This window comes from Lutra lutra, chromosome 6 (assembly GCF_902655055.1).
Source record: "Lutra lutra chromosome 6, mLutLut1.2, whole genome shotgun sequence".
In the NCBI taxonomy this organism is placed as follows: Eukaryota; Metazoa; Chordata; class Mammalia; order Carnivora; family Mustelidae; genus Lutra; species Lutra lutra.
In genome coordinates, this window is record NC_062283.1 from 97,588,941 (window position 1) to 97,601,616 (window position 12,676).

The 12,676-nt window shown below is 34.1% G+C and overlaps 1 protein-coding gene across 7 annotated transcripts in view; it reads left to right on the forward strand.

Annotated features, from left to right (window-relative positions):
- STXBP5 (syntaxin binding protein 5) overlaps positions 1-12,676 on the forward strand; it is a 185,388-nt gene that overhangs the window by 65,730 nt on the left and 106,982 nt on the right. For all 7 annotated transcript variants that reach the window (XR_007127922.1, XM_047732215.1, XM_047732217.1 and 4 more), the window contains exon 8: positions 3,720-3,843. Coding sequence is in view for 6 of the 7 variants with exons in the window: in XM_047732215.1 (XP_047588171.1) it covers positions 3,720-3,843 (124 nt within the window). In the remaining variant the exon portion in view is untranslated. The remainder of the gene's footprint in view (positions 1-3,719; positions 3,844-12,676) is intronic.

The window sequence follows — 12,676 nt, forward strand, 5'->3', positions numbered from 1 at the left end:
TCAGGAACACGGCAGGGATGTCCGTTATCACCACTGCTATTCAACACAGTACTAGAAGTCCTAGCCTCAGCAATCAGACAACAAAAGGAAATTAAAGGCATCCAAATCGGCAAAGAAGAAGTCAAACTATCACTCTTCGCACATGATATGATACTATATGTGGAAAACCCAAAAGACTCCACTCCAAAACTGCTAGAACTTGTACAGGAATTCAGTAAAGTGTCAGGATATAAAATCAATGCACAGAAATCAGTTGCATTTCTCTACACCAACAACAAGACAGAAGAAAGAGAAATTAAGGAGTCCATCCCATTTACAATTGCACCCAAAACTATAAGATACCTAGGAATAAACCTAACCAAAGAGACTAAGAATCTATACTCAGAAAACTATAAAGTACTCATGAAAGAAATTGAGGAAGACACAAAGAAATGGAAAACTGTTCCATGCTCCTGGATTGGAAGAATAAATATTGTGAAAATGTCTATGCTACCTAAAGCAATCTACACATTTAATGCAATTCCTATCAAAGTACCATCCATTTTTTTCAAAGAAATGGAACAAATAATCCTAAAATTTATATGGAACCAGAAAAGACCTCAAATAGCCAAAGGAATATTGAAAAAGAAAGCCAAAGTTGGTGGCATCACAATTCTGGACTTCAAGCTCTATTACAAAGCTGTCATCATCAAGACAGCATGGTACTGGCACAAAAACAGACACATAGATCATTTTGGTTTTATTTTTAATGGAAATGGCAGTGTTTTCAATTTATGCCTGTTAACATCTTTAGAGAAGCTATAAATCACTTACTATCCAACATATAATAATTTTATCAACCATTTTACAAAAATATATTATTCTATGATTATCTTACTCAATTAAACAGTATTACTGTTGCATCCCTTCTACAATGGAAATAATAATAAAATGTTAATAAGTTAAAATATTAGGGCCAAAGCTGTACAATTTGATGTATTACTCCTATATATAAGAAATAATTCATCCAATACTATAAACATTCACTTTATTGTTTGATAACATGAGAATAATAAAAGTAGTGTTTTCAGTATTTCCTTCCCATATGTTTGCAAGCATTGTAATTTAAAATCAAAATCTGTTTTATAAAATTTTTTTCTTTTGTCATTTCAGTGACATTTTTTAAGGCTTTAGGAATAGTAATTATACTAGCAGTCAATGTTGCTTTTCAATATAATATTAAGATCTTATTTTCTGGAGGAAAAGAGATTATTTTTGGTGTAAGTCTGCTAAATGTTTATCAGTTTATAATGTAGGAATAGCTGGACTAAGATTTATATACAACTTTTACTATGAAATGATTCTAATCATACTGATCAGTTTACATAAGTAAATAGGGAATTTATCTAATTTCCTCAGTATTTTGAGTTAGTGAGTATAGAATTTGATAGGTAAGTAGCTAGCCTGTTATCTTTCCAGGACGTATTCTTAAAGATGCTCTCTTAATTGATAAGAATAGCACAAAACATCATATGTACTACTTTTGCCAAAGCCAAATAATTATATATCACAGTTTTAAAAAATGTATCAGAGTAGGCAGTCCTCATGCTATTCTTTTAATTTTCACAGATGAGAATACTGTCATACTGTTAATCCATTAATTGCCTCATGCACTGCAATATAGTGAAGATTTCTTGTCAGATACTGCATCTTCTAAAGAATTTTTTTTAAATATGTATATACTGCTCCTGTGGCTTATGCCAATGGCTATATCATTTTCCCTCCCTTTTCTTGACATTTTTTTCTCTACCCTGAATTCATCATGTTTCTCTACAACTTTTGTATGTCACTGATTTATTTTGTTAGTTTCCATCCATTTCGTCCTTGATCTCTCCTGTTTCCCTTCATCTGTATCTATAGTTTCACATTTTTAAAAAATCAAGTAACCTCTTAAGAATCTTCTGGAAATTGCATATCTTGGAAAAATAAGCCAATTTACATATGAAATTCCTCAACCCCAGTTGATGCTACCTACTTCATATCTCATACCGTCTCCCATGAATTGTTCAGTTTTGCTCCTAACCCGCCTTCCGATTGTAAAGGTGTTGCAGGTTTGGTTAGTTAGATTTACTTTTCCCATTTTGTTTACATAAATTTCTACTTCATTTTATGAAAAGGACTAAAGAAAAAGTAAAACTGCATGTTTTATACATATATAGTTTGTATGTGGTGTATATTATACACATATATTTTGTTTATAGACATAATGCTACATATCTACTACTTAAGTGTGTATCAGTATATATACTTACCCATATACTATACTTAGATAATATATACATATATACATATAATATAAACACAAATAGCATATGTGTAGTATTATATGCAGTGGTATTAAAGAGTCTATTGGAAAAAAGTGGTATCTTGTATGAAGTTGGATTTGTATTTAGAAAATTGCAGAAGTAATTGAAAAAATCATGTATATTTATTTCATTGCAAAAGTTCATTTTTGGTTATTCTTTTGTGGAGTATTTTCTGGCATTTGTTTCTCTCTGTTATCCAAAATAATTGTGAACCACTGGTCCATGTAATTAGTACTTATTTTTGGAATAGTTAATAATTTAATACCATCTTTAAATTAAATGGTACTTTTAAACAAAGATGTACATGATTTTCTTTAGTAAAGTAGAAATAGTGATCCTCCATAAATATTATATATTTAGGTATATGATATTCATTTATATTTATGATAAAATTAGAATGTTTTTATTTATATATTTCAGACAACACTGAACATCTCTCTTGTATTTTCTTTATCACTTAAAAAAAATATTTAAAAGCTTTGTAAAGCTCCTTAGTTCAACTACTATTTTATAGAAATAATTTCATCTGCTAAGGCTATTAAGGGATGATTTTCAGATTGAGTTTATAGAATGTCATGTGTATCATGGAGTAAGCTTTTTACTGTTGTAAGGTTTTATTTAGGGGGCACTTGAGGGGCACAGTCAATTAAGCTTCTGACTCTTCATTACAGCTTAGGTCATGATCTCAGGGTTTTGAGATCAGGCCCCATGTTGGGCTCCAGACTCAGTGCAGAGTCTGCTTGAGATTCTCTCTCCCTTTCCCCTTTTCCTGTGTGCTCGCTCACTCTCTCTCAAATAAATGGATAAATCTTTAAAATAAAAGATTAGGGGTGCCTGGATGGCTAAGTCGATTAAGCAACTGCCTTCGGCTCAGGTCATGATCTCAGGTTCCTGGGATGGAGCCCAGCATCAGGCTCCCAGCTCAGTAGGGAGTGTGCTTTTCCTTCTACCCTTCACTCTGCCTTTTCTCAAATAAATAAAATCTTTAAAGAAAAGTGTTCTGTCTAATGCAGCCAGTTTTTCTGATGAGATATTGGTTGTTAATTACTTGGTAATTTATGTTTAGGTATAGTTTATTCTAAGAATCTATAAGAATACAGTCTATTTTTCTGAGCTCATTAATAATTCATATATCACTGTTATATCATTCTTATGCTGGCTTAAGGAATAAAGTAAAAATAATTTAAAATAGTGCCAGTACCATATTAAATCTCATTTGCATTAAAGAGGGTTGTGGGAATGTCAAGTTAATGTGTTGACTTCAGCTTAGGAAATACGAAAAAGTTTGAAGTGAAAATTATAATACCGATTGTGCATAGCTTGATTTTTAGATTGTTGTTTCTAAAAGTGGAATTCTTCACTCCTCTTATGTAGGCTATTCACTCTGTTGCTTGGCATCATGAGGGAAAACAATTTATTTGCAGTCATTCAGATGGTACCTTGACTATATGGAATGTGAGGTCTCCAGCCAAGCCTATACAGACAATCACTCCACATGGTAAGAACATATCCCTTTTGAACACTACATAAATTGTGATGTACAATAAACTGTTTTGAGTCTGCATTTGGATTTTTTTTCGAGAATTAGTTTTCTTTCATTTTGAGGAAATTGAAAATATGTATACATATAGTAATGAAATGAATAACAACCAGGTAATAAAAATCTCTATATTTACAATTGAAGTTTCAAATTTGAACTTTGAGAAAATGAATGGTACATTATATTCTGAATATTACTTGTCCAGTAATCCAGAAAGTAAGTAATTTTGTGAATGTTAATAGGACTTACTTTAAGAATTTGTCATCTTAAAGTTATCAATTGCAGAGTTGCTAATACACACACACAAACACACACATACAAAGTGTGTGGAAACACTTTGAACTCTACAGAAGGTAATTTTATGTATTGAAGTATTATGTCAAGGGTACCCAAGATCACCACAGGTTTACTGATTTACTAGTAAGACTCAGGACTCCGCAAAAGGACGAAGAGCAAAGGGAAACGGTACATAGGATGAAGTCTGGAGGAAGCCAGGCTCAAGCTTCCAATGGTCCTTTCCCAGCAGAGTGACACAGGACATGCTTACTTCCTCTAGCAATGAGTTATTACCAGATGTGTGAAATGTTGTCTACCATAGAAGCTCATTTGAGCCCAGGAGCCCAGAGTTTTTCTTGGAATCAGGCCATAGGCACTATCTGCTTATAGCATGCATTAGAATTTCAGATGTCCAGAGGAAATCAGGGATTCATCATGAATTATTTTGTTCATATGAACAACTTAGGCACAGTATGCCACCCTCATCAGTCTGGGAATGGTGGAAACCATCTCGAAAGCTAGTTACCAGATGCCAACCAAGAGCAAACCTTGCAAGCCATCCTTTCCTGGGATAGCAGTCTCAAGCTTGCTTATTCTTTTCTGTGCAAGAGCTATTTATAAAACTTCTGAGGTTTAATTAGGGTGTTCATGAACAGATTATGAAGACCTTCCTTGAGTTTTGGATGAAGTTTAGGAATTTGCATTTTATTAATCTACATTCTCCAACCACCCTAAGAGACTTAACCAGTGGATTTTGAGAGATTAAAGGAACTGTTCTTTACATTTAGTCTATTGAAGATTATTCTTGTGGTATTGCTAATATTTCATTGTTTGCTTTAAAATTATCAGAGCCCACTTTAAAAAAGTATTGGTCCATTCTGAATCATTGCAATGTAAAAATTAAAGAAATAGTAAAATTAAAATATTTATCTATCTGTGGCAGGATGAGTTTTTAGAGTTGTTTTTTAAGAAAACAGTAATTCATAAAGCCACACATTTTAGTATACTTTACCATTGCTGTGTGGTAGCAATCATCTGGAAAAGCCCTTATTTTAAATTTGCTATGGGTCCATTATGCATGCATCCAGAGGATAGATAGCCCTTATGACTGAGGTTCCAGTTCTTCTTTAATATATTTTCATTCTTTATTCATTCTTGATGATACTCCTGAAAATTACCACAAATTTTAGGATTTCCTAAGACCTCTAGAACCTAAGAATCCTGAAAACCAAAAAAGATGATTAGTCTTAAAACTTTGATTTCAAATTCAGAGAAAATGAACCAGTATCAAAGGCAGTAGAAATATACAACATTGGCTTTGTAGTTTTAAGTCTGTCAAAATTTTTATCTTTTTTTTATTTTTTTAATTTTTTTTAATCTTTTTTTTAAAAATAAGAATGGCACTTTTTTCTTTTTAATTATTTGAGAGTAAGCTGTTGATATACTGCCCAGTCACCCCAAAATATTCCAGGATCTATTTTTTTTTTTTTTCATTTTATTTTTTTTTTCATTTTATTTTTTTTTAATTTTTTATTTCTTTTCAGCGTAACAGTATTCATTGTTTTTGCACCACACCCAGTGCTCCATGCAATCCGTGCCCTCCCTAATACCCACCACCTGGTTCCCCCAACCTCCCACCACCCGCCCCTTCAAAACCCTCAGATTGTTTTTCAGAGTCCATAGTCTCTCATGGTTCACCTCCCCTTCCAATTTCCCTCAACTCCCTTCTCCTCTCCATCTCCCCTTGTCCTCCATGTTATTTGTTATGCTCCACAAATAAGTGAAGCCATATGATAATTGACTTTCTCTGCTTGACTTATTTCACTCAGCATAATCTCTTCCAGTCCCGTCCATGTTGCTGCAAAAGTTGGGTATTCATCCTTTCTGATGGAGGCATAATACTCCATAGTGTATATGGACCACATCTTCCTTATCCATTCGTCCGTTGAAGGGCATCTTGGTTCTTTCCACAGTTTGGCGACCGTGGCCATTGCTGCTATAAACATTGGGGTACAGATGGCCCTTCTTTTCACTACATCTGTATCTTTGGGGTAAATACCCAGTAGTGCAATTGCAGGGTCATAGGGAAGCTCTATTTTTAATTTCTTGAGGAATCTCCACACTGTTCTCCAAAGTGGCTGCACCAACTTGCATTCCCACCAACAGTGTAAGAGGGTTCCCCTTTCTCCACATCCTCTCCAACACATGTTGTTTCCTGTCTTGCTAATTTTGGCCATTCTAACTGGTATAAGGTGGTATCTCAATGTGGTTTTAATTTGAATCTCCCTGATGGCTAGTGATGATGAACATTTTTTCATGTGTCTGATAGCCATTTGTATGTTTTCATTGGAGAAGTGTCTGTTCATATCTTCTGCCCATTTTTTCATATAATTGTCTGTTTTGTGTGTGTTGAGTTTGAGGAGTTCTTTATATATCTATAAAGTACTCCAGTATCTATTTTTTACAAATAACATTCTCCCGTGTCACCAAGTTTTACCTTTTATCAAAAGGGTCTATATGCAGATTACATTTAGTTGTCATGTTTCAAACTGAAACAGTTCTTGAGCCTTTTCTTGATTTTCATAACTGACAATTTTTGAATATTCTAGGTCAATTATTTTATAGAACGTGCCCACATTTGGTTTTGTCTGATAGTTTTTCATGCTTAGATTCAGGTTTGGAATATCTTAAAGCGATTGATGCATTCTTTTTGCTGCCTCTCAAGTGGAACTTGTGTTTGATTTGTCCAAATTGATGGCGTCTTATACCTTGATCCTTTGATCCCTTGATTAAACTTCTGTCCGTTAGATCTCTCTATTATTATGTTCTTTTCCTTTGAAATTAATAACTTTTTCATTTGTTTTTGTAATCAATAAATATTTGGATTTTAAGGAAGTATTTTGAGACTCTATCAACACACTCTTCCTCCTCAAAGTTTTATTCTCTTTTTTTAACACCTGTTGTTTCTTGGTGGGTTAATTTTATTGTGGTAGTTGCCATATGATAAATTTTCTATTTAATCTTGACCCCTTTTTATATCAAAATCTTAGATCTTTGGGAGTAGACTTTGAGAAATGGCATAAGTAAGTTTCTACAAAGTTTATGGTATTTCAGCAAAAGAGGGCCATTAGCTAAAATTATTTTCAAACAAACAAGACAAAGAATATTTGATTTAGTATTTTTTTTTCAAAATTAAAATCCAAACAAAATGTAAATAAGTTTTTTTTCTGTGGCAGGTGTTAAGTAGGATGGCATTTATTGCATATTATAGCAGCCTAAAAATGTAGATGATCAGATGTACTATTTATTTATAAAATATGAATTATTTTTGATAGTAGTAATGTTTACTGCTTATTTTTAGTGGTAGGTAACCTACCAAAGTTAAATTTATGTTGATAGCTGCTTTCAGTGACAAAATTAAATGGATTTTTACACATTTAAGTGTAAAAATGTGTTTTTCATGCCGTGACAAGGTGTCCTTTATTCCATATATAACCATATTTTATGGTATTTAATTTTGGTATACTAAATGTCTGATTTGATGGATTGAAATTTAGGGTTATTTTCTCATGACTGTCTTCTGTTGTGGTCTCTTGCTTTTACTTTCTGGCAGTTATGGTAAATTACTTTAAATATACTAGACTTAAAATTTTTTTATTTTGCTTTTTTTCTTATTTAAACCCATTTAACGGTTGTTTTAAGTATCTTCTTAAAAAACATTTGTAAGTTAAAAAAAAAAAGCATTATAAGTATTAAACCTTAATAGCTAGGAACTGATTGTACTTTAAAACTCCTACCAGTACTTCATTATGTGATGTTTTTTGTTAAGAATAGTGTAAGATGTCCTTGAATAATCTGTTTGGAAGACATAATATTACATCAGCCTAACATAGGGTTTTAAAGTCAGAAGACTTGTGGTCAAGCCCTGGGTCCGTAATCTCTGGGTCTGTGACCCTTGGGAAGTCGGTTAACTTTTCTGAACTTCAGCCTTCTCATCTGTAAATGGAGATGATAATTAAATTTAGTCTTTTCGTGTGGTTTTTATGGAGATTATTTATTCAACAAATATTGGATCTACCATGTAACAGGCACTGTTCTATATCCTGGATTAAACAAGCAAAATGTAAGTGAAAGTGTCTGAAAATTATGATATGCTATATGTATATGATCATAATAAACATAAATCTGGGTATGTTATTTATTTGGTAGGATATGGCTGAAAGATTGTTAGAGTAGTATTCCCCAAAATATTTTCACATATTAATTTTTCTTAATGAGTTTTTTGGTGAACAGCCATGTTATAGTCAGAGATTTGGAAATGCTGAATTAAAGTTGAGCATTTTCTTCAGCACAAGATGTCTTCACTTTTATAAAGATTTTATTTATTTATTTGCCAGAGAGAGAGAGAGAGAACAGGCAGACAGAGTGGCAACAGAGGCAGAGGGAGAAGCAGGCTCCCCGCCGAGCAAGGAGCCCGATGTGGGACTCGATCCCAGGACGCTGGGATCATGACCTGAGCTGAAGGCAGCGGCCCAACCAACTGAGCCACCCAGGCGTCCCATGTCTTCACTTTTAATGTGTACCATGAATTTCTAAGAGGGAGGATATACATATATATATATATATATATGTGTGTGTGTGTGTGTGTGTGTGTGTGTATGATATATATACATACACACACATACATAAATATTATTTATACTGGTTTATATATGCACTTATTTTATGTGGCTTTTCACAAATTTATTTGACTTTAATGTCCTTTATTCAGAGAACATCTTGTGGTTCTCCAGTGCTCTAGGAAATACACTTTGAGAAATGGTGGCCTTGAACTGTAAATGACTCATAAGACAGTTCTCCAGATACGTTAGCTATGTTCAGTTTATCCTTGGATGACATCTTTCATTGCTTAAGTTGTTTGATAGCAAACTCTTATTCTGAGGGGCAGAGCAGTTTTCTAGATAGCGATGATAAAATAGCCAGAAAAGAAAAATAATTTGATTCATTTAAGATAATTTTTGATATAATGTTGGATAATTTTACAACACGTATAAAAATGGTTGATATACTTTTTCAGAAATTTTTCACTTGTGAGTCTGAAATCCTTAACAGATGATTTTTTTACTAACTAAAATAGTGATAGGTCCCTTTAGTCTGGTTTTTAAGAATATCAGAGGACATTTCCTTGCAGTGAGACAACCTGGAATGTAACTCTAGCTTTGCTATGTGTGGAAATACTTTATGGGGTTAATTACTGTTCTCTGGGACGTTAGTTTCATCATCTGTAAAATGGCAGGATTGAACAAGGTGATTTTTAAGGTATAAACAGTTTTATGAATATGTGGAAATTAAGCAGGATTTATTCCCTCTATTGACTGCAAGCTCATTTCATCTTGGTGGGCTGTAAATTTTGTATTTCTGTGTGGTAAGCCTAGGGGAGAATTCTGCTTCTCTCTTTTGGACTTGTTTCTCTCCTCTGACAAACAAACTTTCATAATTTAGGAGGGAAGAACTTGATAGTCCTGGCATGGTTCTTAACTACCCTGAAGCAGTCATCATAGTTCAGTGATTTGCTGGCTCAGGGCACCACAGGATCTCAGGATCACCCCTGTAACTCTGAGTATGTGTGTGTCAGAGTACAATTTTTCTGATTGTCATCTTCACCAACATCAGATGTTTCTCAAAAGAAATGGAGGTGGTAGATGGCAAAAATCAGTAGATGTCCATTATAGGAAATGACAATTTAAAATTTAGTTTCTGGAGCTTATTCATCAGTATGATCGATCTACTTACATATTAAGGAGTAAACCAAGATTGCAGAACTTTAACTCTATTAAGTGTCACTGAAGAAAATATTTTACATAAGTAAAAGTCAGTGTAATATTTTATGGATGTGACATTCAAAAATTTCTATTAATCTACTTTATTATCACCTGAGCATAAAACATTCAATGAATAATAAAACCATATTGCAGTTCTTTTTATATAGTTCATTGCAAAGTTTTCCCTCAGTTTGTGAATTTGAAAAGACTTATTACCGGACTCTATAGAACATATGCAAATAAAACTTTTATTTAAAGGCAGAGGATATCCTGCAGCAGGAGAAACAATGCAGGTAAGCATTCTGAGAGGCATCCCACATGCAGGGTCCCACAGGCCCATATATACAAGGATTGTGCTGAGTCTTCATCTCCAGCCACCAAGATCTAGCTTCTGAGGAACTCAGTTTACCCTTTCAGTGATCAAGCTAGTCTTGTCACACCAGTTAGGTCAGTTGCCAACCACTGGTAAAATGGTTACACTGGGGGTCACTGGGGGAGTTTTGGGAGTTTGGGACCTTGAACAAGCATATCATAAATCCCACTGCCCTTGGCCAAGAGCCAAAAACCAGGTATCCAGGTGTCTCTAGTCCAGCTGTACGTCAACTCGGTCTTCATACTTACTAAAGAAGAATACCCTCCTCATTTTGGACTAGTATTATTAACAATGTCAGTTTGAATGATTATATTTTTGAATGATTTGAATGATTATATTTTCTAGAACATCACTGTTCAATAGAAATAAAATGCAAACTGCATGTGTAATTGTAAATTTACTAATAACTATATGAATAGCAGTTTAAAAACATAAAATTAGTTTTAATAATAAAGTTTAAATCAAAATATCATTTAAACATGTAATCAACTTATAAATTTGAGGTATTTCACATCCTTTTTTTGTACTCTTTAAAATCTACTGTGTACTTTATACTTATGCCACATCTTGGACCAGCCACATTTTAAGTGCTCTGTAGCCATGTGTGAGTGGTGGCTACCATACTGGATAGATGCTCTAGGCTGAAAACATAATTGCTGTGTAACAACTGTATCAGTTAGAAAATGTGTTCTACATTCTAAATATCAAAATTAAAAACAAAGGAAACACTTGTTTTTGTCAGTGATCCTCACTCATTTTTAATGCATCTTCATTCATTCATTCAGTAGACATTTATTGAGCACCCCCTATTTACCAGAGATTAAATACTGGAAATATATTCCCCTTGAAGAACTCAGATTCCAGTGAATGAAAATTACCTACTAACGGATTACTAAAATACATATTATAAGTGCTGATAAAGACATACACAATATGCTATGGAAACAGAATTAATATGTTTTTTGGATGAAGGGTGTAGGAAGATTTCACAAATCCAAGTTATATGAGCTTGGTCTTAAAGAATGAGTGCGGGGGGCACCTGGGTGGCTCAGTGGGTTAAGCCTCTGCCTTCGGCTCAGGTCATGATCCAAGGGTCCTGGGATCGAGCCCCACATCGGGCTCTCTGCTCAGCAGGAAGCCTGCTTCCCCTCCTCTCTCTCTCTCTCTGCCTGCCTCTCTCCCTACTTGTGATCTCTCTCTCTGTCGAATAAATAAATAAAATCTTTAAAAAAAAAAAAAAAAGAATGAGTGGGGTGTGATAAGAAGGGAAAGAGCAGAGCAAGGTTATTTTAGTCAGAAGATACAAAGACATAATCAAAAGCAGGATGTTCTTGGAAAACTGCTAATAGTTTAATATGGCCAGAGTTAAAATTACCTTTGGGCAAGCTGTAGGAAACAAAGGCAGAACTGCATATGAAGGCAAGAATATATATTGTAGTATGCTTAAGAGTTTGGATTTCATGATGGAGACCTAAATGATTTTACAATGAGAAACAAAATTTATATTTTGGAAATACTACTTTGATGGTCGTGCATTAGGTAACCTGGGGGCAGAAGTGGGAGACCAATTAGGAAGATTTTGTAAACAATAAGTGAAGATTTCAGTTGTGACAGCAAATGGGAAGAAATGGACATACATTTTTTTTTTAAGATTTTATTTATTTGACAGACAGAGATCACAAGTAGGCAGAGAGAGATAGGAGGAAGCAGACTCTGCCGAGCAGAGAGCCCGATGCGGGGCTCGATCCCAGGACCTGGGATCATGACCTGAGCCTAAGGCAGAGGCTTTAACCCACTGAGCCACCCAGGCGCCCCAGAAATGGACATACATTAATACAGTTCTGCAATTTAATCAATAGGACTGAGGCCAATTTTTTATGGCTGGGTGGTTTACAGGAATGGGAAGCAGGGCATAGTAAAAGATAAATCAGATGTGACTTGGAAGTTTATATGATTTATTAAGTTTTATAATTTACCACCTCTTTTCAACAATTTATCAAGGTAGTTCACAGGTATTTGAACAAGAACCAGTTGAATAGGCACCAGGTTCTTGCTGCTCAGATGACACAGCAAGTCAGAAGTAAAATGACACCTGGTGGTGAAATCAGGTGATCTTCTAAACATCCTTTAATTTACTTACATGTCCTTTGTAAAAATCTTAGCAAGGTCCTTATTACTTAATTTGATTTAGAAAATGGTTAGTCTAGGATTAAAGATGAATAAATTTGCCTTTCTGGAATGTAAGCAATTATTGGTGACATAATTTAAGAAATTGGAGTTGAAAAAAAATCAGATTATGCCAATCAAAAGGACTCATTAA